Source organism: Brachyhypopomus gauderio, chromosome 3, assembly GCF_052324685.1.
Source record: "Brachyhypopomus gauderio isolate BG-103 chromosome 3, BGAUD_0.2, whole genome shotgun sequence".
In the NCBI taxonomy this organism is placed as follows: Eukaryota; Metazoa; Chordata; class Actinopteri; order Gymnotiformes; family Hypopomidae; genus Brachyhypopomus; species Brachyhypopomus gauderio.
This window is the reverse complement of record NC_135213.1, coordinates 37,018,957-37,044,244: the sequence shown is the minus strand read 5'-3', so window position 1 is coordinate 37,044,244 and position 25,288 is coordinate 37,018,957. Positions and strand designations below refer to the sequence as shown.

General features: G+C 44.2%; 2 protein-coding genes and 1 long non-coding RNA gene across 6 annotated transcripts; 2 read left to right on the top strand and 1 right to left on the bottom strand.

The window, feature by feature from the left end:
- Window positions 1-2,066: 2,066 nt before the first annotated feature.
- Window positions 2,067-19,124, bottom strand: homer1b (homer scaffold protein 1b). Of its 2 annotated transcripts, XM_076998033.1 has the most exons (9): window positions 18,666-19,124; window positions 14,362-14,518; window positions 9,514-9,645; window positions 8,779-8,871; window positions 8,119-8,276; window positions 4,025-4,181; window positions 3,637-3,747; window positions 3,480-3,560; window positions 2,067-3,351 (listed from the first exon to the last, which is right to left on the bottom strand). In XM_076998033.1, the coding sequence occupies exons 1-9, from the start codon at window positions 18,668-18,670 to the stop codon at window positions 3,163-3,165; spliced, it is 1,083 nt and encodes a 360-aa protein (XP_076854148.1). In that variant the 5' UTR covers window positions 18,671-19,124; the 3' UTR covers window positions 2,067-3,162. The 2 variants fall into 2 exon arrangements, with proteins under 2 accessions (XP_076854148.1, XP_076854147.1); XM_076998032.1 differs by lacking the exon at window positions 18,666-19,124 and having other exon boundaries at window positions 14,362-14,755.
- LOC143509382 (uncharacterized) lies at window positions 5,077-6,494 on the top strand. Its single transcript, XR_013129649.1, has 2 exons — window positions 5,077-5,581; window positions 5,691-6,494. It is a non-coding gene; the product is annotated as an uncharacterized LOC143509382 (long non-coding RNA).
- A 381-nt stretch (window positions 19,125-19,505) lies between the features above and the next one.
- tent2 (terminal nucleotidyltransferase 2) lies at window positions 19,506-25,209 on the top strand. 3 transcript variants are annotated; one of them, XM_076998029.1, is made up of 14 exons: window positions 19,506-19,653; window positions 19,902-20,032; window positions 20,143-20,253; window positions 20,354-20,630; window positions 20,778-20,892; window positions 20,984-21,075; window positions 21,400-21,623; window positions 22,136-22,212; window positions 22,356-22,484; window positions 22,638-22,681; window positions 22,787-22,923; window positions 23,619-23,710; window positions 24,261-24,340; window positions 24,442-25,209. In XM_076998029.1, exons 2-14 carry the CDS (start codon window positions 19,914-19,916, stop codon window positions 24,574-24,576), a joined length of 1,632 nt encoding a protein of 543 aa, XP_076854144.1. In that variant the 5' UTR covers window positions 19,506-19,653; window positions 19,902-19,913; the 3' UTR covers window positions 24,577-25,209. The 3 variants fall into 3 exon arrangements, with proteins under 3 accessions (XP_076854144.1, XP_076854146.1, XP_076854145.1); XM_076998031.1 differs by having other exon boundaries at window positions 19,521-20,032; window positions 21,400-21,463; window positions 21,557-21,623; XM_076998030.1 differs by having other exon boundaries at window positions 19,533-19,653; window positions 19,887-20,032.
- The last annotated feature ends 79 nt before the right edge of the window (window positions 25,210-25,288 follow it).

Below are 25,288 nucleotides of genomic sequence, written 5' to 3'. Positions count from 1 at the left end.
AATATATGCGATGATTATTTATGATCTCGGTATTCATGCCTTCAGGAGCTAATGTTTGCTGGCATGATATGAACTTTGACAGCTTTGCCCTGTGTCCAATGAGGAAAGAAGCTGATCTGATGGTTTGCTACATGGTTCAGTTTTCGGCGTTCTGTACTGCGGTCCGCAGCTGCCAAAGTCCTGCGGATCTGACAGAGTTACTGTAAATGGAGCCAAGACAAACGTCGACTCCCAGCAAGGTAAGTGACTAATGGCGTAAGAATCCTAGAATTGGCATCTTACTGTTTTCTTTGTTTTAGTGCTTTGGTCTGGGATTCAAACCAGGTGGTTAATACTAAAGAGTACGAATCGCCCGCTTGAAGTGTCTGTGTTCTTCAAAATCCTTTCTGTGAGTTTGAATATTACAATATAAAAGTGTTTAATAAATACACTCAGCATTTATTGAACATATATCATTTCTAGACAAAATATGAGCGATAAGTCAAAGTAGAAGGATATGCAGTGCAGTTGTAAATATTACAAAATTATGCACAAATATTTACTTTTTGACCAAACATTTATAATTATCTAGAGTGAGAGCAATGACTACAAATCTGCATATATTTTACAATATTTCATTTTAAAATATTGAATTAACCGTTATTCTTTCTATAATATCCATTAACGAGTTTTCAACTATTTTAACAACAAAAGCAAGTAAAAATGTGTCAGACGTCGTTTGTAATTAATTGTGAAAATTCGGTGATTTGGCTCCCTCTAGTGGCAACGTATATAGCTGGACGCTTGGCGAAAATCTGATCTCCCAAAATGGAATTGTCGGCTTTCATTTGTTGTACGTCGGAGAGACAGTGAAAATAAGGATTGAAAAACGCAACTCTGAGAATGAGTACAAATATTTACTCGCGTGAACAAACTATTGTGCTAAATGTGGCATTCAATCACTGCGAGTTAATGAAGGTCAACTGCGCATTTCTCATAAACCAAAACTGCTACGTCAAGCACATGGTGGATTATTTCTTTATTATGCACAGATTAGGTCTACTTAATTTCCATAATTACTCCATAATGTATTACTTTGTTCGTAATTTTTCATGGCATGAAATGGTTCCAGCAAATCACTTGGCTTCAGTAACTCCTAGCTTTCTGGGCAGCAGTCTAACTACTTTCTAACCACTATTGTCTATATAACTTTCTTTGTTGAAAATACAGATACTGACAATATTATAAAAAGAGGCCTACAAAAGCTTGTAAAAATCAACCATGCATACGTTGTCCATACATAAAACGAAATAATGGCATTTTTCAAAGCTATGGTATAACATTGATGTTCAAATTAAATATTAGTCGTCTGTTTCATAGTCAATAGCCTTTTACTTGCTTTATAATTACAACCGAGTCTAAATCTGATATATACAGGTAATAGAAACGTGTGGTCCTAAACAGGGCCTGAAAACGGAGTGCACTTCCCTTATGCACCACGAGGTGTCGCCCTCTTCCCGGTGGATATTTCCCCCATGCCCGATCCTGCGGAGTGTGTGGGCGGCACTAGCGCAGTACTGTGTGGCACTGATCACGCCTTCTTCTCCTGGAATGTGGAGCCGCGTTCTCGAAACGAGGCTCGGACAGTTGATCGAGATTTTACGCCAACGACTTTACCGCGAATTAGTGTTAGCAATCTTAGAGGTGACGTGACAATGACGCACTGGTGAGGTACAAGGTAGAAATTGCCTCTAAATGCGCGCGCTTCGATCGTTGCCCGTGTTTGTGTGCGCGCGCAGCGTTGTCAGAGCCAAATGTCACAAATTAAGTCATAGAAATAGGATGATTTTGTTTGTTTACTTTAACAAAGATCAGAAACATTTAGTGCCAGTGATGGTGGTACACAGATAAACCCTGACCCTACTGGGCTAAAGTGGATTTATAGTTGAAGAGGATTTTGCAGCGACTTAGAATTTAAATCACTATATGGTGGCAAAACAACTGTTGACTTCCTTAGCTCACTTTCAGACCCATCCTGTGTGTTCTAGACAAGATCCCCTACGTCTGGTTATGCATCTGTCCCAAGACACTTTTTAAACATCTTTTATTAATATTGGGAAATTTAAAACAAAATTCCCCAAACATGAATACAGTCATATGGACGGTGCTCCGCATTGTTGCCCATCAGCATACACATTTCATAATTAACACGTCACTTCAAATTGTAAGCTGAGCATACTGCATTTGTTAACTCACCAACAACAGCAACAAAAGAAAAAGAATTCCGACTGAATCCTCGAACACGGAGTGCTGGTTGGGACGAAGGCCATTACGACCCGACAGCATCCTAACTGCTCCGAGAACTAAAGTTGGTGCAGCCTGTATATGTCACATGAAGTCCACAGATTAGTCCAGAGGTGGAATACCTGATAATTACACCGAGGTGCCTTAAAGACTCGCTCTGATATTGCTCATTGTACATTACAGGCCAATAACACCACACTTGCGTCTAAGTGTTTGGTGACTTCCTAAGCTGATAGATTTTTTTTTGTTTGTTTGTTTGTGTGTTTGTTTTTCTTGTGAGGAAGTCAGTGGTAGGATATCCTGAAGTGTTGACAGAACGTTGAGGCAGTGGCGAGGAGAGCCGACAAGGTCTGGCTACAAGACATGGCTCAGAACGTCCCGCCGTGACGCGTGACCCACAGTCCAGCTCACGGGATTGATTTGAGTGTCCTCAGCAGCATGGCCAAATCACCAGGCACACAAAACCAGCACCTTGGGAAGGAAGAGCCTACAAGCGCCCACATTTCAACTTTGTGGGCTGCCTACTTTCACGAGGACGACTACCTGTGTACGAATAAGGAGATCAAACATTAAGAAAAGGAGTATTATTTGGGCAATATAACCCAAGTAGGCCGTGGTGTCACCGAAGACATATTACCCTCCGGAAAAAAAAAAAAAAGTACAAATTCATGTGCAACAAAATGCTCATACAAGTGAACAACAGGAGGTCTCCAGTCACGAAGGAGTCGGAGTGCTCAGACTCGCACGGCCTGGCCCTCGAGGTGCCGCGCGCCTCGGTCTCGTAGCTCTCGCGCGCTCAGTGTCCGCGCTTCGTGGGTGGGAGGGGGGTGTGGTTTGGGGGGAAGGGGGTGTGGTTTGTGGGGAAAGGGGGTGGAGCCCTTAGCTCTCCTCGATGAGCTTGGCCAGGTTGTCTCGCAGCTCCGTCAGCTCAAAGATCTTGCCGTCCAGAATCTCCAGCAGCGCCTTGAGGCCCTGGCGGAAGTTCTCCTGCGCCTGCTGGCTGGCCTCCAGGTGCTGCTCCACGCCGGCCAGCTGTTCCTCCAGCTCCCTGCTCCTCACACCTGTAGTCTGGGAGGGGTGGGGGGGAAGAGAGGGGTGGGGGCAGGTAAAGGGGCCGTGGTGCCACCACTGCGGGGCTCGTTGGGGGTGGAAGTGGAGTGGTTCTGGATGGCGGGTTGGCGGTTAGCGGGCCTTACCTCCAGCTTCCGCTCCAACGCTTCTTTCTGTGACTGTAGCTGCTTAGCGTTTTCCACTTCCTCCCTCAGACGCTCCATTTCCTGTAAAGAAGGCACAGTTCATTAGAACTCCAACGAGACAACGCAGCAGAGACTGTAAAACGAGGATGTGCCGAACCTCCTCTTTAGCCTTCAGCGTCGCCTCCAGCTCCTCTATGGTTTGGTTGAGCTCCGTCTTCTGTAATTTGATGGCGTTGGCTTGACTGCTCTGGCTCTCTAGTTCCGACACCTGAAGACCCACACGCCACAAGGGCAGAAGATATTACAGATCACCCTCACGACCGCTACTGTACGAATTCTACCAATCACATAAGCAGCGAAAAAAAAAGCAAAGCAAACAGCACAAAGAAACAAAACCTCAAACCAGCGTTCATTAATATTCCCCAAACACTCTTTCCACATCTCTTTTTGTCCATCTTCTCCCTTCTGGAAGCGATTTCCTGTCATGTTGTCTTATCTAATGGATGTTTTACATGTTGCCTTATCTAATGGATGTTTCTCCTCACCCTTTTATGGAGTCTCTCGGCCTCCTCTTGGTACGCGGCCAGCTGTTGTTTCCACTGCTTGACGTTGGCTGTGGACTCCAGCAAGGCAGCCGTGAGCTTGGCGTTGTTGCTCTTCAGAGCCGCCAGCTCGGCCTCCCAGTGCTTGTTGGTGGTCGGGCTGCACAACAGAAGCGAACAACAACAAAAATGGGCAAAGAACAGCTAAATGAGGGTCGTCAGAGCAACCGTGAGACATAACGCACTCAATCGTGTGCACCTGCGAAATGCTGTTATATTTCAGCGCTCGCAACTGTTCAGTACAAGCAGCACAGGCGTAAACATCTCGGCTTGAGGCGGCTTTAGTTTTGCAGACTTTTGCAATCGCAACCCAATTTTAGACATTGCTGGAATGATTTCATTTTAGGAGGTGTTGACCACTGGTTAATATGGCTGCAGGTTAGATCTCTGCTGTACGTTCATATTTCCATGTGAGCTTATGTATTTGGGAGGGAACGGGGAACAAACACATTGCTGAGGGTGACAGACATCCTGTTTGTAAGAGCTCAGAGAGGCTGTTTGAGACTGCATGTAATCACAGGACCACGCCGGAGGACCCCCGTCACATCATGTGTGCGTTAGCATCTGGCGGCCAGTCACACCCCAAATCACTACAAATTCAGCCAGCTGCCAACACACACACACCGGTACTGTCTGCAGAAAAGTTTCACGGGATCAGTAAGTGCAGACGCAGAACACATCCGTGCACCCAGAGTGGTGAAGAAAGTTTAGTGTTCTGTGCAGGGGGCGGGCACGTTCAAGCAGGGTAGTGATGTCACTGCAGTGGGGGTACAGCCCACACGACTGCCTCTCGTTCCCCCGCGGAGCGTAGAGCAGCTCTGAGTCACACCCCCCCCCCACGGCACCGTTCCACGTGCCGGCTCCTCTCACCCACCCACGTGGCAGCGTGCCGTGTGACCACGGCCCGCGTCTCAGGACCTCGGCATTCTGGGAGCAGGAGGAGGAGGAACGCCAACTCTCGCTTCTCTCATGACACGGCCAGCTCACACCTCCATCTCTCTCTCTCTCTCTCTCTCTCTCTCTCTCTCTCTCTCTCTCTCTCTCTCTCTCTCTCTCTCTCTCTCTCTCTCTCCCCACCCCCATTCTCAGCCACCACTCCAGCTGACAACAACTCTGCCTACGCATTCAGACACCTACTGAGGACATGGTGGGTGGTGTAGCGTGGATGGTGTAGCGTGGATGGTGTAGCGTGGATGGTGGATGGGAGCCCCATGTGCTTATAAAGCTCCTCACACAAGCAGGAAGGGCAGACCAGACACACCATCGCCCGGCAACACACTCACGCTGAGAGAGGGAGAAGGAGAGGAAGATAGAGAAAGAGATAGAGAGAGAGTGAGAGATAGAGAGAGAGTGAGAGATAGAGAGAGTGTGAGGCATCGAACAGAGATACAGAGAAAGAGAGAGCAAGAGTGGAGAGAGAGGCAGAAAAGAAAGACAGTACAGAGACAGAGACAGACACGTCCTGTCTACATGGGCAGAAGACAATGGAACTCCTGTTTGGTAAGTAAATAAACATTTAATTCTTGAAATATCTGTTATTAAATATTAAATATCTGTTATTAAATATATTTTAAAAATTACTAATCTATTTTTCTTTTTTCTGTTTTAGAGACCTTGTATTGCTATGAAAATGTAGCCCACATTTCAGTTTATCAGTTATTTATTTAGTCGTTTTTCTGGTAGGAATTTGTATCACCCTGTACTCAACAGTACAATTGTGCACTGAAATATCAGAACTTTACTACAGCTATGTGGTAGTTTGAGAATTGATTAATTCTTTTTTTATTGTTTAACATTCATAAAATTGTCAATTACAAAATTACCATAAATTCTCAACTCAACCTAATTCAGTCCACTTTGCAGTGAAACCACAGGATTAGTGGATTAGTGGTCATGACTTTGGGAAAGTGAAAGGAGTCGAATGGTAGTGTTAGCTGGGGAAATGTCACTTTTACTTAAACAACATTATTGATCCCAGGCAATAAAATGAACAGTGGATAAAGGCCTTTCATTTCTGTCACATCTCAACCTCTGCACCATTGCTATGACACCACTATCGCCATGACACCACTATCGCCATGACACCACTATCACTATGACACCACTATCACTATGACACCACTTTTGTAAGTGACCAGTAATTCAGTAATCCAACAGCTTTTGAAAAGCTGTCTGATAATGAATCATGTAATTACAAAGTTTTTCATGAAATTTAAGAATGTGAATGAAAGGTACAGATATATGTCAACCAGTAAAATGTTTTTTTATTATTATTGATTGATTTTAAAATGTACAAATTTGTCATTTTGTCTTCAAAATATCTGGACATCATTCCATAATTTACTCATAGTATGTATGAATTACATATGCAAACATTCCAAATTTGAAATAAACCTCATATACCTCCATGCAACATTGTGTATCGCTTCTATGCCTCCCAAATTAATAACAGCAGAACAGTGACTATACTATTGGTATCAAACACACATCCATTTCTGTTAGTTAACTAAATTCCTCAAAGCAAAACAGAAATAAATCAACAAATACAAAGACTGTCATCACTGTGTCTGCAGGCCTGGGCCCAATTCTAGCACACCAGAGGATTCTCTCTGTGTTCATCTAGTGAATGCACACCGCACACAGATCCGAGTCCGGTCCCAGCACAAGCCAGTTCCCCAGAACCCCCCAGAACCCGTCTCTGAGTACCACATACAAACACCATGGCCTTCTCTTCCAGCTGTGGGACACATCAGGCCGTCAGCCTGACTGGCACACGCCTCATGAGTGAGAAACCAGAGTTTCCAGTCCACACAGAGTGAGTGCCCCTAAACTCAGTGTCCACTCATGTTCACTTGAGCTTCTATCTGTAGACCTGGTTAAAACCACATGATAAGAGACAGACTACGTGCTGCTCATGCTTGTGAACGAGTATATCAGTCAGTGTGTGGTGCCCCTAAACTCTTTGTATACACTGTAGTCTAAAACCGGAAGACTACTGTAATCTGATCTGTAATAACTAGATAATTACAACAACCTGAGAGATGAATGCAAATGCAATCTTTAATAAATGCAAAAATTTCTTCTCAGGAAAGTTTACAGATATGCATAATCATTTAAAATACAACATAAAACTCCATCTCAACAGTCACAGAGTCACAAGGAGTCAAGAATCAACATGCTATTCCTGCAGGGTTTGGAACTCTGACTGCATATCCAGGCCAAACAAAACAAAGACGATCTTAGACGGAGTTGATGGAGCTACAAGACACCGGAGGAATGCAAGGTTTGTCAAGCACCGGAGAAATCAACCACTTCGAAATATGCATATAGAGGGAAAACGCATGAACGTCAGGAAGGCTCCCCGCATGCTGCCTCGGCCCAACACACCGCGCCGTTTATCGGAAGGAGCAGACCTGACAAGCTTTGAGCACGTCTCTGGAGAAAAGAAGAAAAAGGTTTACAAAAAAAATAAAAATCACACTTCTAATCCCACAGAACCGGAGCGTGGTCATATTGTGGGGCTAGTAAGTTCTGCTGAGTCAGAAATTTGACTCATCCCACCAGACGCTCGCAAACAGATGCCACCTACGTTAGCCTCGTCAACAAGATCTGCTCGCCACGGTGAGGATAACTGCACGAAGGTCTCCAAGAGATCCCACGAACATTAAACGCTAACTCCTAATTGCTCGGCGTCGACGTTGGCAAAACGTGGCACTCAAACGGTCGCATGCGGAAACGGCTGCAGCGTGCGGTCGGGCTCACTGTGCGTTTGTCCTCCGTGCAAAGACTCGCTGTGGCAAGGGACCGATCGCTTATGTTAACGTGAGCTTATGTAAGGTACGCTGCAGCTTAAATTTTATAACCTGGCACTGGGTTGTTGAGAAGAGCTGAACCCAAACATGAGTAGCAGCGTGTGGGCCCCAGATCAAGGCGGCGGGGAGGTTCCTGAGGGCTCCTCTTAGACTCAGAACGCTGCTGGTTTGTCCACCGCACTTCCATACACACTCGTGAGGTGCTTGTGCTGTTTTCAGAGTTACCTGTGACCAAGGGACTGGGCCGTAGGGGACAGATCCGACTGCAGCTCCGAGTTTGGTGACACATCAGACAGGGTGACATCATCACCCATGCCGTTTATTCGGCAGAGGTCAGAGGTGACGGGAGGGGTCAGAGGTGAGTGTATGTCAGCAGGAGATTCCTGTAAAGCACCACAGACAGCACCTCACAGGCGAACGTCACGGACACGACGCATGGTCAGAGCAACACAGAATTACTGACATAACTAACACCAGCACCCATTGTTACACAATATGGAAGAATCCCTGTAGTTGCCTGTGGGAAACCCTGTCCAGATGGTGACTCTAGTGAGAATAAATCTTAAATGGGAAATTACAGTACAGTCACAGCAATTACTGTGATTCCGACTGTCCGATTGATTTTGACCCGCAACGCACAAGTTATAGTACGAAGACCTAGAACTTCATACATATTGTCTAAGAGCAGTGAGGCTATTTTAGTAATGTACTAGTGTGAGGTTTTGTGCACACTGGGCAAATGTTATTAAAGTGTCTAACTGTCCAAGGCCTCAGAATTCCAACGTTACTCCCGAGGAGTCGGTGTGAGTGAAGAATGACGTAAGCCACGGCGATCTGCTGGCACTGCTGAGATCTTTACAGCGAGGTGAGTGATGGCCTCCACACCTGAGAGGGAGAGTTGGCGAGCTCCGTCTTCTCCAGGGACTTCTCCTTAGCCAAGCGTGCCGCTTCCTTACACTCTGAAAACTTGTCTGCAAACTGAGAACAGATGAGGTCATGTTTGCATGCTTTGCATAAATCCCCTAATTTCACAACAGTACTATAAGCAAAGAGCATTTCAGGTACTTTATTGACTCGAGTAAACCCACGGTCAACCATGCATATACTGTGCAGATATATGCATATAACATACATACTATATACACACTGCATTCATTTATATCTATATTGTTAGATGAGGGAAACACGAGCAAGCGAGGAAGAAAGAGCTTAGAAGAATGTAACTGGGAAGGAGCAGTGTGTGTGTGTGTGTGTGTGTGTGTGTGTGTGTGTGAGAGAGAGAGAGTGAGAGTGTGAGGGTGTGAGGGCATGATGTCTCTCTTACATAAGCCTGATAGTGAGGCCTTGGTGATTTTCCACCCCCAATGTATGACAGCACTTAATCATAATGCAGAGAAGTAAGAGAGAAAAAGAGAGTGTGATAGAGAGAAAGAGACAGAGAGAGAGAGAGAGAGAGAGGGAGAGAGAAAGATAGAGAGGGAGAGAGAAGGGGGGAGGGGAGGACCACGCAGAAGAAACCTCCCACGCACTGATGACTGTACAGCTTCTCATTAGAGCACAGTGTGTAGGTGTTCCCCAGCTCAGAGAGCAAGAGAGAGAGAGAGAGAATATTCCACCCACCTTCGCCAGATGATGCTCTGAGGAGAAGCCCAGGCCGTATACCGTGTTGGCGCGGCTGTCTGCCCACTGGCCGAACTTCTGTGACGTCCTCGTGAAGCTCATGCTGGCGGTGATGGTGCTGTTTATTATCGCCTGTGGCAATTACACAGAACAGCATGAGTCTTCACAGCGAACATGGGACAGCGAGGGGGGCAGCACAGGCACCCGGGGCGATGTGCAGTCTGGATGGGCACACTGGGAGAACTCCATACCCATACCCACTCATACCCCTACCATACCCATACCTGTACCATACCCATACACCTACCATACCCCTACCCACTCATACCCCTACCATACCCATACCTGTACCATACCCATACACCTACCATACCCCTACCCACTCATACCCCCACCATACCCATACCCACGCATACACCTACCATACCCATACACCTACCATACCCATACCCACTCATACCACTACCATACACATACCCGTACCCATATCATAGCCTTACCCATACCCACTCATACACCTACCATACCATACCACACCCTTACCCATACCCCTACCATACCCACTCATACCCATACCATAGCCTTACCCATACCCACTCATACCCCTACCATACCCATACCCACTCATACCCCTACCATACCCATAGCCTTACCCATACCCACTCACACCCCTACCATACCCATACCCACTCATACCCCTACCATACCCATACCCATAGCCTTACCCATACCCACTCACACCCCTACCATACCCATACCTGTACCATACCAATACCCACTCAAACCCCTACCATACCATACCCATACCCATCCCATAGCCTTACCCATACCATAGCCTTACCCCTACCCACTCATACCCCTACCATAACCCTACCCACTCATACCCCTACCATACCCATACCTGTACCCATACCCACTCATACCCACTCCATACCCATACCCCTTCCATACCCATACCCCTACCATACACATACCCACCCATACCCCTACCATAGCCTTACCTATACTCACTCATACCCCTATCATACCCATACCCTAGCCTTATCCATTCCCACTCACACCCCTACCATACCCATACCTGTACCATACCCATACCCACTCATACCTCTACCATACCATACCCGTACCCATACCATAGTCTTACCCATGCCCACTCATACCCCTACCATACCCATACCATAGCCTTACCCAGTCCAATACCAACACCCACTCCCATAGCCTTTCGCATACGTATTCTCATGCCTGTACCCATTCTCATACCTCTACCATACCCTTACCCACTCTCATCCCCATTCTGGGAGCTGAGGAGCGTCAAGTGACAGCTCGTTTAGCATGAACTGATCGGACCTGTGAAGGTGTCGACAGGATGCGACACAGACAATAGGGTGTTCTCATTGACTGTAAGGGAATTTATGCACGAACAGTGATCTGTTAACAGAACATCCTGACTCAGTATACAGCTTCTACAAAAGAGCGTGCGTGTGTGTGTGTGTAGGTGTGTGTGTAGGTGTGTGTGTAGGTGTGCGTTTGGGCCGTTGTCTTTTAGTTTGGCTCTCAAACCAAAGGCAATGTTGGAGAAATAGCAGAGTTCACTGGCGAGACTCTTCTGCATATGATCTCGCAATAAATCCTTCGTCTGTCTCCTCAAATGGTTAAACAGGGTGGGAACGACACCAAGAATGTCCAGCCATAAACCCCGAAGAGCCTCTAAATCTTCAGCCACGGTGGCTTTTATTCGGCAGTGAAACGTTATCGACGGAATGACCAGCGTTAGCGCCAGTGACTGTATTTGTGTGGGTGTGATGCTGAGAGGAAGAAAGGAGTAAAAACACAGGGGGAAGGGTTGTGGCATCGCGGGGAACTCACTCACTCACGGCTCTGGGTTGTGTACGTGTAGCGGAACTGCCATGGCTAGAGTTCGTGGAACTAATAGTCACATTACACCATCAAATCAACAACAGATTGACCACCATAACATTTTATGTATAGCATAAAAGGTCTTTAAGCTCCTCTACTCGCTGACAGACATACAGGAAACACAATACTGATGTGGGCTACGCAGCGAGGCCCCGCTCAGTCAGAACACCAGAAAAGCTGACGGAGTGCCCTAGCTTCTCTCGCGCTCTGCGTGTTACGCAACGCTTCCTCCAGAGCGGCGGAGGAGTGAGGGAGAGCTCTCCTCCATCCTGTGTTCATCCTCCTTCAGATGGAGGAGTGATCACGCCTGCTGCTGCTGTAATACTTTCAGTCTCAATGCTCCTGGCTTGGTCTCGGTTATACAGCACTGGACCTGCCTCTTGTATGTACAGACTCATGTGGGTCTACGTAAACCAGTACTCGTACTGGAACGAGGACTAAATGTATGTGGACGTGTTACGTCCCGTCGTCTGAAGTAACGTTAGATAACAGATGGAGCCGACGCATCAGTCTAAATTGTAAGGGGTAACACTCTGTGATAGCCGAACTAATCGCCCCGTCGTTACCCTGGGCGCCGAGGCAAGGCGAGGCGCGTCAGGTACTGGAGTAAGAGCAGCGAGGTCAGGGCTGAGGTTGCGAGGTTGGCGCTCCGAGCCTTTTACGTGTCCGTGTACCTTTGCCGGCTGAATGCTAAGCAAGTTGAACTCTGCGTTTCTCTGTATTTTCAGCCGCGGTGGGATCAGTGCGATGGAGCGGTAATCCCACTCTTCGCATGCAGCTGGCTAATCAGTTGCCGGAGGCTCATAATTGCATGTGGGCTGCAGTGGGTGGACAGCTGTGAACCACAGCAGCAGGGAGCGGACCCTGGTGCTGGGAGATGTAGTCCTAATCTGAGCCCTGGTGCTGGGAGATGTAGTCCTAATCTGAGCCCTGGTGCTGGGAGATGTAGTCCTAATCTGAGCCCTGGTGCTGGGAGATGTAGTCCTAATCTGAGCCCTGGTGCTGGGAGATGTAGTCCTAATCTGAGCCCTGGTGCTGGGAGATGTAGTCCTAATCTGAGGCCACTTTTGTGGGTCTTCAATTTGGGTAAGTTTAGGTTACTGGTAGTTAAGTATTTTTCCAAAAACGAGCACACTAATGCCAGCCTCTTTGGCACAGTCTTCAATAAGCAGGTGCCAGTTCAGCTGGGGTCAAGGGTCAAGTGTCGAACACTGGCATGCGATGGAAGCCACAGTTTGACAGCTTCACAGAATTTAGAGGTCAGGACACATCACGAGCAGCTTGAGAGAGGAAGCGTGCTGCAGGTGGGACATTATGGAAGACAAACTAATGGATTATGGATTAGTATACCATTCTTTGCCATTATTGAACACCATCCTTGCCAACAGCCACCCAACCTCGTTCTATTACCAGTGTGTAAAGATCAGCTCACATAGACCTCACATATGTAGCAGTTTCACAGAACACGCGACACTTCAGATAACCACACGCCTTATTTTTCAGGGACTAAATTAGTTATTTTTAAGAAATTTAAAAAAGACAAGACTTTTAAATAGTCTAAAATGTTCTGAATCTGAATTTGATTTCATAGTGATTCTTACTTTTATCCAAAACAACTTACAATTATGACTGAATGCAATTCAAGCAATTGAGGGTTAAAGACTTTGCTCATGGGCCCAACACTGCCAAGGCTTGAATTACAAACCTTCTGATTACTAGTTGGATATTGTAACCAATGAGCTACCACTGCTCCCCCAGTAGCTCCACCCACCTGTCCAGCATAAAACCAGAACATGGCCGCCCTAATTCAGACGGTGTGTAAATAACAGTTCAGGAAGTACACTGGCAACACAATGAGCTCAGACAGAGCAGTCAAAGAAATTATGCAACGCTGCCATGTTGAGCTCACAGTGAATTAAATCCCGTTATCATTTGCACAACAGCAAAGCAGCATTACAGCTTCATTGTGCTACAGATAAACTAGGGCTGATCTGCGTGGGACCAGAGTCATTGGCCTCAACGGGGCAGTTTAAACCACTCCAGTGCACAGAGAACACTTCCATGTTATTTCTGTCTCTGAAACAAGGAGCAGGGGTTCAGAGAATCCTAACGCACAAGCACACGCGCACACACACACACGCAGTAGCAGGGCTATTTTAACCACACCATGTTTCCTCTGCAAGCAGGACTAAGGGGTTGGGATTGAGTTGACAGTGGCCTATATTGCAAAGGTTTCATCTCATTTAAGAGGTTTATGTGAGGAGACACACAGTGCATTGGAAAACGTATGAGGGTTTTTGGTGTGGTCATGAATGCATTAGGGTTCCATTGCAGCCATATGTTTTTTGCTGCTCAGTACACTGAGAGTTGGGATTATCTTGATTGCAGCCTCTGATATATGATGCAAGGTAGGCAAGTCAAAGCAGACCCTATTTACAAATCAATGCTGTAACTTTGGCTAGTATAATGAAGGCATGTATAAAACAATTGCAACTCATTTCAAATCAAAACACATTAAACACTGAAATATGCAAACTTGTAATCCAATTAATTTTGGCCAAGGACTACACAGCACCCATGACTTTACAGCTGCAGTACAGACTAGTTTGTCACGTCCTTTGTGGTTGTCTTGCAGTGAGTGATCAGTGTGTCACTACATTCAGCTCTTGACGGAGATCTGGAACCAATCTGGAGACATGTCCGGTAGTATCATTTGTAATCACACTCCATTACTGGGTCAGTCTGGTGCCCTTTTCAAATCTGATGAGTACTTAAACTCAAAAGAGAGTCAAGACATATTTTACTGCAACGCCTCATGAACCTGATTGGGGACCCCCTGTGGGAGCAGTGTGTCCAGATCCAGGCCTGGCCAATGGGATTTTCCCACCCAAGCAGGAACTATAAACAAAAACAAGGCAGAGGTAATTGTACCTTTGAGCCATCAAGGCTGATGATTCTGTAGACGTTCCTGGTGCTGTCGTAGAAGTAGGACACCGTGACGGCGTGTTTGCTGGTGGGCATCCAGTTCTTTTTGGTGCTGGGGTCGATCTGGAAGACGTGCGCTCGCGTGCTGTAGATCGGCTGCTCCCTGAAGGGGACGAAGAAGAAATGGTGAACCTCTTTGTGCCGGAGCACCGTGGTCTCGCCAAATCTGCCCGGCGAAACCGCGCGACCCGGCAGTCGGATCACCACCTCGCCGGCTTCCATCTTGGCTCGAGCCACGAACCAAAGAAACTCAGGAGGAACCCAACCCCACCTTCCCAACTAGATACATTGGTGCCCTGCTTTCCAGAGCACTAGACATGTTACTCAGCCGAGACAGAAATGCCAGCTTTTTGGCAGGGGCCGGGAGGGAGAGGGACTAAATATAGTTCGGGATGAGGTTCCACCCCCAATCGCCTCCATTTAAACAGTCTCCTCTACACCTACACGTGAGTGGTAGTATAAAAGGTAAATGTTACACTACTACGTTTGTGGTAGTATGTTTATGAAACTGCCAGCAATTTTGGCAACCTATGAAAAAAAGCTGGAATATTTATTTTCATCTTGTTTAAAAGGAAAAGTTGAATCAATCAAATAAAGTTGATTCAAAAATAATAAAGAGTGAAAGATGCAAACCTGTAATAAAAATTATTTTGACAAGGACTACACAGCAACTCTTACTTTACAGCTGTAGTTTGTCGCATCCTGGGTGCTTACAGAGTGAGTTGCTCGATCATTTTTGAAATCATTACACCTGCTAAGTAAAATTTAAAAATTAAATGGACATTCAGGAATGCAATGTGACTGTGGCACTTGTGATTTTAAACCTTCACCAACAAATGCGTCAAATTCACAGGATCTATGTGTTCACACCATTTTCTTTAACAGAAGAGGATGGTAATGAAAATATTACTAGCAATGACCATTTCTGTCCAGTCAACTACATGAACAAGACTGAGAGGTCTAATGTGGACTACTGGTGTTCCACATTCTTTGCTCCATTCAGTTCTTAACGTACTGTGTTCCACAACCATTTCCTATCATTCTAGCTATCTACTCAAGCATTATTAGCAAACCCACAATGATACAAGAATTCAACCTCCGATCCATGATTCAAGTAAGGTGTGTGTGTGTGTGTGTGTGTGTGTGTGTGACTCTACTAATTAAGACTTGTACCCTCCCAAAAAAGGTAAAAAATATATATATCACAATATATTTCCTTGGGGAAAAGTCGACCATCCTGAATTGTCACTGTATAATTCACACATTGCTCGGATCAACAGAAAAGAGCAACTTCTGCCACCGGCCATCAGCAGACAGAGGCAGACAGACAGAGACAGACAGACAGAGGATTCCATATACCACCTCCGTTCCCAGAAAGACCATCACTCACGCCACTCCCAAAACACAACAAAACAGGCGTGTCAAGAGCAGTTAAGCAGCTGTACGCTGATACGCAGTGACTTTTGAGTTTGTTGTTCCTGTTCCTAGAACGCCTAATCACCATATTCAATTCCGCTAGCGTGCTTCTAATCCACTGCCATTATAAGGGAGCTGAGGAAGAGGAGGAGTGGTAGTTGAGGAGGCGAGGAGGAAGAGCAGGCATGCTGCTGAGACATGGTGCACAGCAGACAGAAAAAGTGCTTACACTGCACCAGAGGGCTGAGAATCTTCGAACATCAAAGACATATCACCTAATTACCATTAAAATTCAGTAGCAGTGGCCATACGTGAAATGAAATAAGGGTGAGATTCTGAACCTGAATTTTAACTAGAAATTTTTCTTCTTCTTTTTGTAGACCCGTCAGAATCACAGCTCATTTATAAGTCCCTGACAGTAAAAGTCCAGTACTAAATTGTTATTAATGAATTGTTCGTTTTATACTTAAATGAACACAGTATGAGTTTAGTTAGAGCAGGCTATTCTGGGCCACGTTAATTATTTCTCTGTATCTTCTCAGGGGTTTAGTGTTTCTCTACCACGTGACTGCCCATTGACAGCTCTTCTAACCATTAGCACAAAGTGCCAGGCCCTCAGAGGACCACCCCTCCTCAACGCCTCACTCTCACAGTCTCACTCTCACCGTCTCACTCTCTATGTACATTATGAGAACAGTTAAGATAATCACATGCTATGTTGACTATTGTTCTATTAAAATGAGTACACTCCTGTAAGCCATGGCACAGTGTTGCTTTTCACTGTAAAATGCTGTAGTATATTAATTATTTTGGTGACTTAGCGCTGACGCTAATGGAGTCACGTTGACACATTCCTGGTCTCAGCATGGTCATTTGGTGGGAAAGGCTGGAGTAACAGATATCCACATCTGTATTCAGCTCTGATGAGTGACATTATAGCAGTAACTGTGGTGTGATGAAGATGATTTCAGACTCCTTCTCTCATACAACCAGCCAGTGTCCAAGGGCAAAAGTGTTCACCCTTGTCTAATAGACCCAGCATCTTTCATTCTAATCCACTTCATGCTCTAGAAGCTATGAGACATCAAACTGACGTAAGAGAGTTTGGGAAGGGAGTTGGTCTTGTGTCTGTAATAAACTGGTCTTATTTAGTGTCTTACAATGCATGATAGAAAAGCAAATGATAAACCGATTCAAGCAAGGTTGGTGAATTTCTCCAAAGTATGTTAAAGAGGCACAGCTATCAGCTGCTACTCGAGAAAGGCTGTGGCATGCTCTGTCCAGCAGATTTCATAGAATACTCTACGTTCCTCTGTATCTACTGAGTTTAGTTCCATCATAGGGATCAACTTGTACCAGCATATAAAAGTCGTTCACCCCCCCCCCCCCCCCCCCAAACAGTTCTCGGAGTATACGGCTATATATCTAGCCCAATATGATTTCAATCATAAGCAATTTTATCACAATCCAGCTGCTTGCCCTGTCCATGTTTCATTGTGTAGGTGATGCATTCAGTATGTGAATGCTAAGAGCACGGACAAACTGAATTTATCATTGTAATGTACAGAGGAGACAAACATGGCCACACACTCCAACTATGAGACACTCTTGCTGGTTAAACTTATAAATGCACTTTCTGATTTTGAATGAAGTAATTACTGTCATCACTAGAGGAATGTTTCATTCAGTAAAGAAACACAAACTGGATAACTGGATAAATTGCTGTGGTTGCTAATGGCTTTTGAAGGCATGAAATATTCTACAAGGGATCACTGCATATGCACAGTTTGGAAGCTATAAATATTAGCTTCCACACACACACACACACACACACACACACACACACACACACACACACACACGAGCGCCAAAAGAAAATACCTCAGTGAGAACAATATGTTAAAACATATGGTTATAAAGTTATATTATTTTTCTTCATATTTTAATTAAGTCTTTAATGCATTATCTAATTTGTGGTGTCATGTTAAAATGTCCACCTTGCAGTAATGGCAGCTTGCACCAATGGGAACTCAGATGACATAAATTGCATAATCTAATTGGTTTGCCCTTCTTTATCCAAGAAAGGTTCAGACTTTGTTTTCTGCACGAAGAACGCACCTTAAACTCATATTTGCCATCACACATCTACAGCCATTCAGAAGCACGAAATGCCGAGATGTGCTCTGGAAATTTCACATCTGGATAAATCCAGTGCTCATATCTTTGCCTTTATTGGAATCTCGGTGTAAAGTGACCAGGACTCCATGTACTTTGCTTCTGAGGGAAGCAATATTACAGGAATGTTAATATTTCAGATTTCTGTCCATATCCATGTTAGGATGATAAGTGACTCATTGAAATTGAATCATTTATTGATTTTTAACACAAAAAAATATTTATAGCTCTAGTCTTGAACAGCATTGCTCAGTACATTGATTAGTCTACATCAGTATCGTAAAATGCTTTTTTAACGAAAAGTATCCTCAGAAATAAGGTTCATTTACCAAGGACAATGAGAGAGAGAAGTGCTTAATTATATTCAGCAAGAATAAATGCGCAATTTGAAAAAACGGACACGAGATCAGTTGACAGAAGTGTAGAGAACACGTTTCATATGGTCCCGTAGGTAAGGATGATCCTCTCTGTAATACAGAAACCGCCTGCTCTAAACTTCTAGGTAGCCTACCTAACCAGGGTGGACATCATTAACGAGCAACGTCTCACCACCGTCTTTTATCCTCACGGTAGTATGTGAAAGGCAAAATAAATAAATAAATCAGTTCATGTGTGCAGTTTGGCTACGGACTGAAGGTATTTTTAAAAAATGAACTTACCCCATGATTTTTTTTTTCTTTTCTTTCAAAAAATCGTCAAATTATTCCTGAGAATAAGGCTCACAGAGATGTCTTCTTAAGCCGCCGATGCCTCCGTGTCTTCCTTGTGTCGGGTTTAAATAAAGAGTGTCAGTAAGATGTCCATCAGACCCTGACGAGCGACTGTACGTGGTGCGTGATTGTGTGCGGCAACATCTCCACCAGCGGCGCTGCCGGAGGAACCGTGTAGGCTGGACAGCCTAATTAACTGAATTAATCCCACGGTTTTGAATTACCCACTGATACTACCTACGTGAAGCTCCTTGGACAAGCGGTACGCGTATATTGCGTTTCTAAAATATCTAAACCATTTAGTTGCTTGCTGGAAATATATAGCTTATTTTTACATAAGCTATACTGCGGGCTACCAGTAATGAAAAAATGAATGAAGACCCTCAGTCTTTCAGTGGGCGTGTGGATCTGGGAATGAGGATGAATTTACTGCCAATCGCTAACCATAACTGTAGCAACTACACCCCACATTATAGGACAACGCCCCCGGAAGGCTTTTTTCATTTTTTTCTCAGAAATTGCTTTACATTTAACCAACAATTGCATAATAATAATAATAATAATAATAATAATAATAATAATAATAATAACAATAGTAATAATTATAATAATGATAATATTTCACGTAATCGTGCAGTTATGTACACCGGATTTATTCACCACAATTAAAAAATCAATAGAGCTAAGCAAACGATTCCCTTATGTTGGTTTAAGGTCGTAACCATTGACTGGTCGTAACACGATATTCTGAGGCTGTGTTTGGGACTTTTATTTTGAAGGGGTCACATGAGCCACGGAAATCGTGACCCAGAAGTAGAAAAATGTGCGTCATCAGATTATTTTCTTAGTAGCTGGTACTATGTAGAAAATACACACATAACTAACTGGTTATATCACTAACTAACTTGTTTCCTTAGAGGCTATAACTTTCCTGTCCGTAAGTTCGTTTACTAAAGTCACTTTACTTGTTGAAACACTTTGTATTTCTTGAAATGGTTTGGGTCGGGACTAGGATAGCTGAGTTTGCATAGCTAGCTAGCTGCTGAGTTGTTGTCTTCACGTTTAAATAACGTTTAAATAACGTTTAAATAACGTTAATTGAGTTATAACTCCAAACTTGAGCTCGTTTGCCTCGTATATTCGCTAGCTGGTTGGTGCACCTTTAAGCAGTAGTGTGTGATCTAGGCACTGAGGAACATGTTTCCAAGGTCTCCAGTCTTGCCCAGTAAACATGGACAGGCAGGCGGGTTCTTCAACCATCCACCCCACGCGTTATCAACACCACATGAGTCACACATGAACCTGGCAAACACAAAGTGAGTTTTACGTTTGTTTGTTAGATTTCCTATGACATGTGACCCTGTTCCTCTGCCATGAGCTGTCACGTTTTGTTTATATGATATTTATCAAAATCTTTCTCCTCTAGTTTCCATGGCCAGCCTTTGAAAATGTTCCCACTTATTCCGACTTACCAATGGAAGCCGACACCCAGCATTCCTTGTGCCAGTCCAAATGGGTCCAGAAGAAAAATCAGGAAGTAAGCATTTCTGTTCTCGTTACAAATCACATGTAGTGGGGTAAACTCCATATGTTTATCAGGCACTCACTGAGAGCCCTCTCATACATTTATGACCTAGGAGGAAAAATGATGTCAACAGTCAGTGTGAGCTGAAGAGACAGCGCTATAATTCCCCGCGCCCGTGTGAAAAGCCGGCCAAAACGTGCAGTTTTAGCCCTGCGTGTCCGGGGGAGCAAGGCCCAGCCCAACGGGCCCTCGGCAACATCTGCTCTCCCGATCGCTCCTCCACGCACTGCCCCACCAACTCTAAAGCCACAGGCCGCGTGCCACCTCTCATCGAGGAGTCCGCTCAAAACTCCCACGCCTCTCCTCCTGCGTCGTCCTTCAAAGACACGGTATGCTCCGCTCAATCTGTGAGACGGCGGAGACGTAAAGGAGCCGCCCGAAGGTCTCGCCTGTCTCCGTCAAATCCATATTTGGCTGTCATCCATAAATGACTTGCCTTGTGTAATGTGACGGAAACACGTGCGGTGTGTTTTCAGCTGAGCGATCAGATTCTGGATCTGTTCCATGCTTGTGAGCAGCAGAGGGGGGATCTGGAGAAGAAGGAGTCGTGTCGGGCGCAGTTACAGAGGGACATCCAGAGACTCTTCCCCTGTACGTCTACCTCCTCTACAGCACAGTTGTTCCACAGGCCTTGTGCAGCCTCACTCTCAACCTTTGGCTCTTCTGTTTGTGGCTTGTGCAGGCGCCAGGGTGTTCCTGGCTGGGTCGTCCCTCAATGGCTTTGGTAGTCGCAGCAGTGATGCTGACCTGTGTCTTGTAGTCCAAGAGGGCCCAGTAAGTTTTTATGATTATTTATTGATTATTTATTGATTATTTAGTATTATCCATTATTTCTTGGATTGTTTGAGTGGAGCATTGAAGAAGACTTAAACTGAAAATGAATGACTTATCATTTCTGAATGACAAATATATATATATATATATATATATATATATATATATATATATATATATATATTTTTTTTTTATTGTTCTTGGCTGGGTCTCCCAAAATATCAGTAAGTATCATGTAGAACACGCTCTCTCTCATTTAAGGTGGTCTTAACACCACAATACCCTCGGTTTTTATATACTTCCATGACTTTTTTTTGTTTGTAGGTAAACCAGCAAGTAGATGCCGTGTACATACTAAGTCTTGTGCAGAAGTTGTTATACAAACTCTGTAAGTACTTTTACAATCTTGTTTTGTATTTTCCATCTGCACATGTAAAACACTGGTGCTCCTGGTGTGAATTTAATGTTCTTTGGTTCATAGCTTACATTGAGAGACCTCAACTCATCCGAGCCAAAGTGCCCATACTGAAGTTCAGGGACCGAGTCAGGTAGGTTCTGCATTTCTAACTCCCCGTTTGTGTAATCAACACACTCCAGTTTTCAAATGCATCGCTATGATCTTTTTTCATGTCTGCACAAGCATCACATTTATATCTGCACTCCACAGTTAAATGCACTCCACACTTTCTAAAATACAGAACTATTTGTCAGTTGATTTGGTTATCGTGCGTGACAACTGATTGGAGTGGAAAATGCAAAATGAAGTGGAAAATGCAAATTACGGTCAATCGCTTATTACAGATATAAACAGATATTATAAGATGCATTAGCGTGTCCTTTCTCATGTGAAAGTCAGAGTTAGAAAAAAGGCAGTGAATGTTCATTTTCAAAATTAGTTTACTTTCAAGTAATGTGAAGAATCATTAAAACTTTAATTTAAAATAGCTTTGGTCCATCATATTTCATTGCAACATAGGCCTTAAATAAATTGCTGGAACAGTTTCTAACCAGTAATGGCTACAATAAATGTATAACCTTCTAAACTACATTCATGTTACAGTGGTGTGGAGTTTGATTTGAATGTGAACAACATTGTGGGCATCAGAAACACCTTCTTGCTGCGGACGTATGCATACAGTAAGGACACATTCATACAGTAGGCACATGTGCGTAGGGACATGCATATATTCTGCTTGCTACTGTTAAGATCACTGTGCTGGTAGAGATGCATTTGAGTGTGTGAAAGCTTAGATTTTTTTTCCCCTCTTTTTGTGGTTTAGTTGAAAAGCGGGTTCGTCCCATTATACTCGTGGTAAAGAAGTGGGCCAGTCATCACCAAATCAATGATGCAAGTCGTGGGACCCTTAGCAGCTACACCCTTGTCCTCATGGTGCTGCACTACCTTCAGAGTAAGTGCCAAACTTTGGCTGTGTGCACCACGTAGTGTGAGTGTCCTTGAAGAAAAACACCTACGGTACTCGTTTGCTTGTTTATTAAACAAGCTGTTAGGAATGTTGGACTGGGTTTGAATGTTCATTACTGCAATTCCCTGCTTTGCACAGCCCTCCCAGAACCTGTCATTCCTTGTCTTCAAAAGGATTATCCAGTATGTACTTTATACAAATCTGCTTTATTGCATAACCTAATAGTGCAAAATGTACAAAGGTTGACTTTTGCTGTGATTAAATCCTACTTCCTGATGTCCCTCCAGGAATGTTTTAGTCCAGTAATGGACATTCATCTTGTCCCAAATGGACCCAGGAACATCCCGCCCTTCTTGTCAACCAACCAGTCCTCTCTCGGAGACTTGCTGCTCGGCTTTCTCAAGTACTACGCCACGGTCTTCAGGCAAGGCCTTTCTTCCTGTTTCCGAACGTTTTCTGCACGTTCTTTTCCACATTCATGCTGGAGTCACATGCCACTGGACGTCCTCAGTGCTGTTGGCTTTAACGGCCCAAGCTGTAAATTGATCACATTTGTTTATCTTCTTCGATTCAGTCAAGAGTGACTGCACCAGTCGGGCTACTGTTTGTTTCTGTGTACGGCAGAAATATCACACTGGACCTGTGACACTACACGTATGCACACATGCATTTACTCTGGATCTAAACCTTCCTCATAAAGTATTGGTTCTGGATCCTGAGTTTTTGCATAAGCACTGGCTATTCAGGGTATTTAAATGGCGACTTCATGCTTTTTTGTGTGTGGCCTCCTTGTGAGTTTAAATAGACCCTGCATATGTAATTTGTCACAGGTGCTACACAGAGCAGTGGTGAATTAGTGAGGGGGGGGGGGGGGGGGGTCCTCATTAACGCCAGGCAGGCTTGGGTTTCAGCGGGACTCTCATAGTTAGCCAGGGATCCTGTTTAATTTCACACTTTGACTGACGGCAGCAGGTGTAACGTTCACCCTTTGGTTGGCCTCCCCCGACGCGGCCAGACGGCTCTCCGTGACACGTTAAAGATCAGCAGAACATACGGCAATGTGAGGAATCCGTGCATGCGCCATCATGAGAGTTTAATGTTAAGTTATCTCTGTTATAGATGGGACAAGTATGTGATCTCTGTGCGTGAAGCCAAAGCTGTCCCCAAGCCAAACTGCAGAGAATGGAGAGACAAGTTCATCTGTGTGGAGGGTAACGTGTGGAGGATTTCAGTGATTTAAAGAAATACACTACAGTGCAAATGTCTTTTAGGCATCCAAGAAATCCTGAACTGTTTGGGTGAATTATTACATATAGGTCAGTCTGTAATGTTTTATAGTAAAACGTTAATGTAAATGTGTGTTTCAGTGGAAAGCACAGGTAGATGTTGCATTCATACCTTCATCATTCATGTTTAGCCCCAGCATGTTGGTGCCTTCAAGCACACGGAGCACATTTTAAGACCAGTGACAGTCCACTTAAAGAATTGGCGAAGTCCAGACATGACTGATGTGCTTTGGGATCGTCTGTAAACATTGTCAAATGGTGGCACTTTTTATTTATTTTTATTTAAGCAAATAAATACACACGGCCCTCAGGCACCTAGGACTATTGCCCAGACTGGTGTTTTTGTCTTTATATGTGTTATGGGTTATAGATTTAATTGCATAGACATAGCACTTGGTTAGTGTTCAGCTAAATAGCACATGTTTATAATTTGCTATTTTTCTTCAGTTTCAAAATTACTCGTTTCCTTTTTCAGAACCATTTGATGGGTCAAACACAGCCAGAGCGGTTCATGAGAAAATTAAGTTTGATTCCATCAAAGAACAGTTTATAGAGGTATTTTTACTGAGAGCAAAGTGATCTCTCTAATGTTTTCTCTTCATCAATACTACTCACACTTTCCTGTAGACTATTGAAGCTGTTACTTCTGTTTGTAGTCCTGGCAGGTTCTGCAAGCCAAGAAAGATCTGAACTCAATTTTACCCCTTAGAGGGACTACAGTAGACCGAAAAGATAACTCCAACTCGGAGCTGCCTTCAGGACACCCTCCGACAAGAACACGGAGAAAGTAAATGAAGACTACACGTTGGACTTTAAAACATCTTCAGTGATGTTTTTGTATTTTGGAAGATATTTTCAAATTTTATAACAATTTAAAACTTCAATATTTCAGGGCCGATGGGAAATTTGTGCTTTGTATAATTTACATGGCCAGGAAGGTTAAAGGTTGTTCACCTCTAGGAATAAGGTTAAAGTTTGTAGACCTTGATCATGTGATATCAGACCTTAAGTGGTACCAAGTCTCCCTTCAGAATGGTCTATTGCTGGAATGTCATCCATTATTCCACAGAGATTAAAGGGGAGATCTGTATGTACGTCACATAAATGCTCCAGGAGGTGCTTACTGTCACAAAAAGATTGTTCCTTTCTGTCACTGAACTAAAGTTGGTGTCATTGATCTTGGGTGGTTTTCCATTATTCGGTGACTGTTGTTTCTGGCTTTGTAGATTGGATTCAGGACTTACAGACAGGACTTATAATTTATATTTCTTCCTAAAACTCAGTCTTATGAATGTCACTTTTTGAAATATGACTACTTTTATCATGAATATGTACATTAATTACTTTTTGTTTTTTGTTATGTCACTTGTACATTTTGTACAGTCTTTTAATGTTTATTTAAAGGATTAAAATGTTGAATATTGGGTAACTGTTACTTGTGCATCTTAAGAAAGAAAAAGACACAAAAGCTGGTCTTTTAACAACCTGGGACAACTTGGAAGC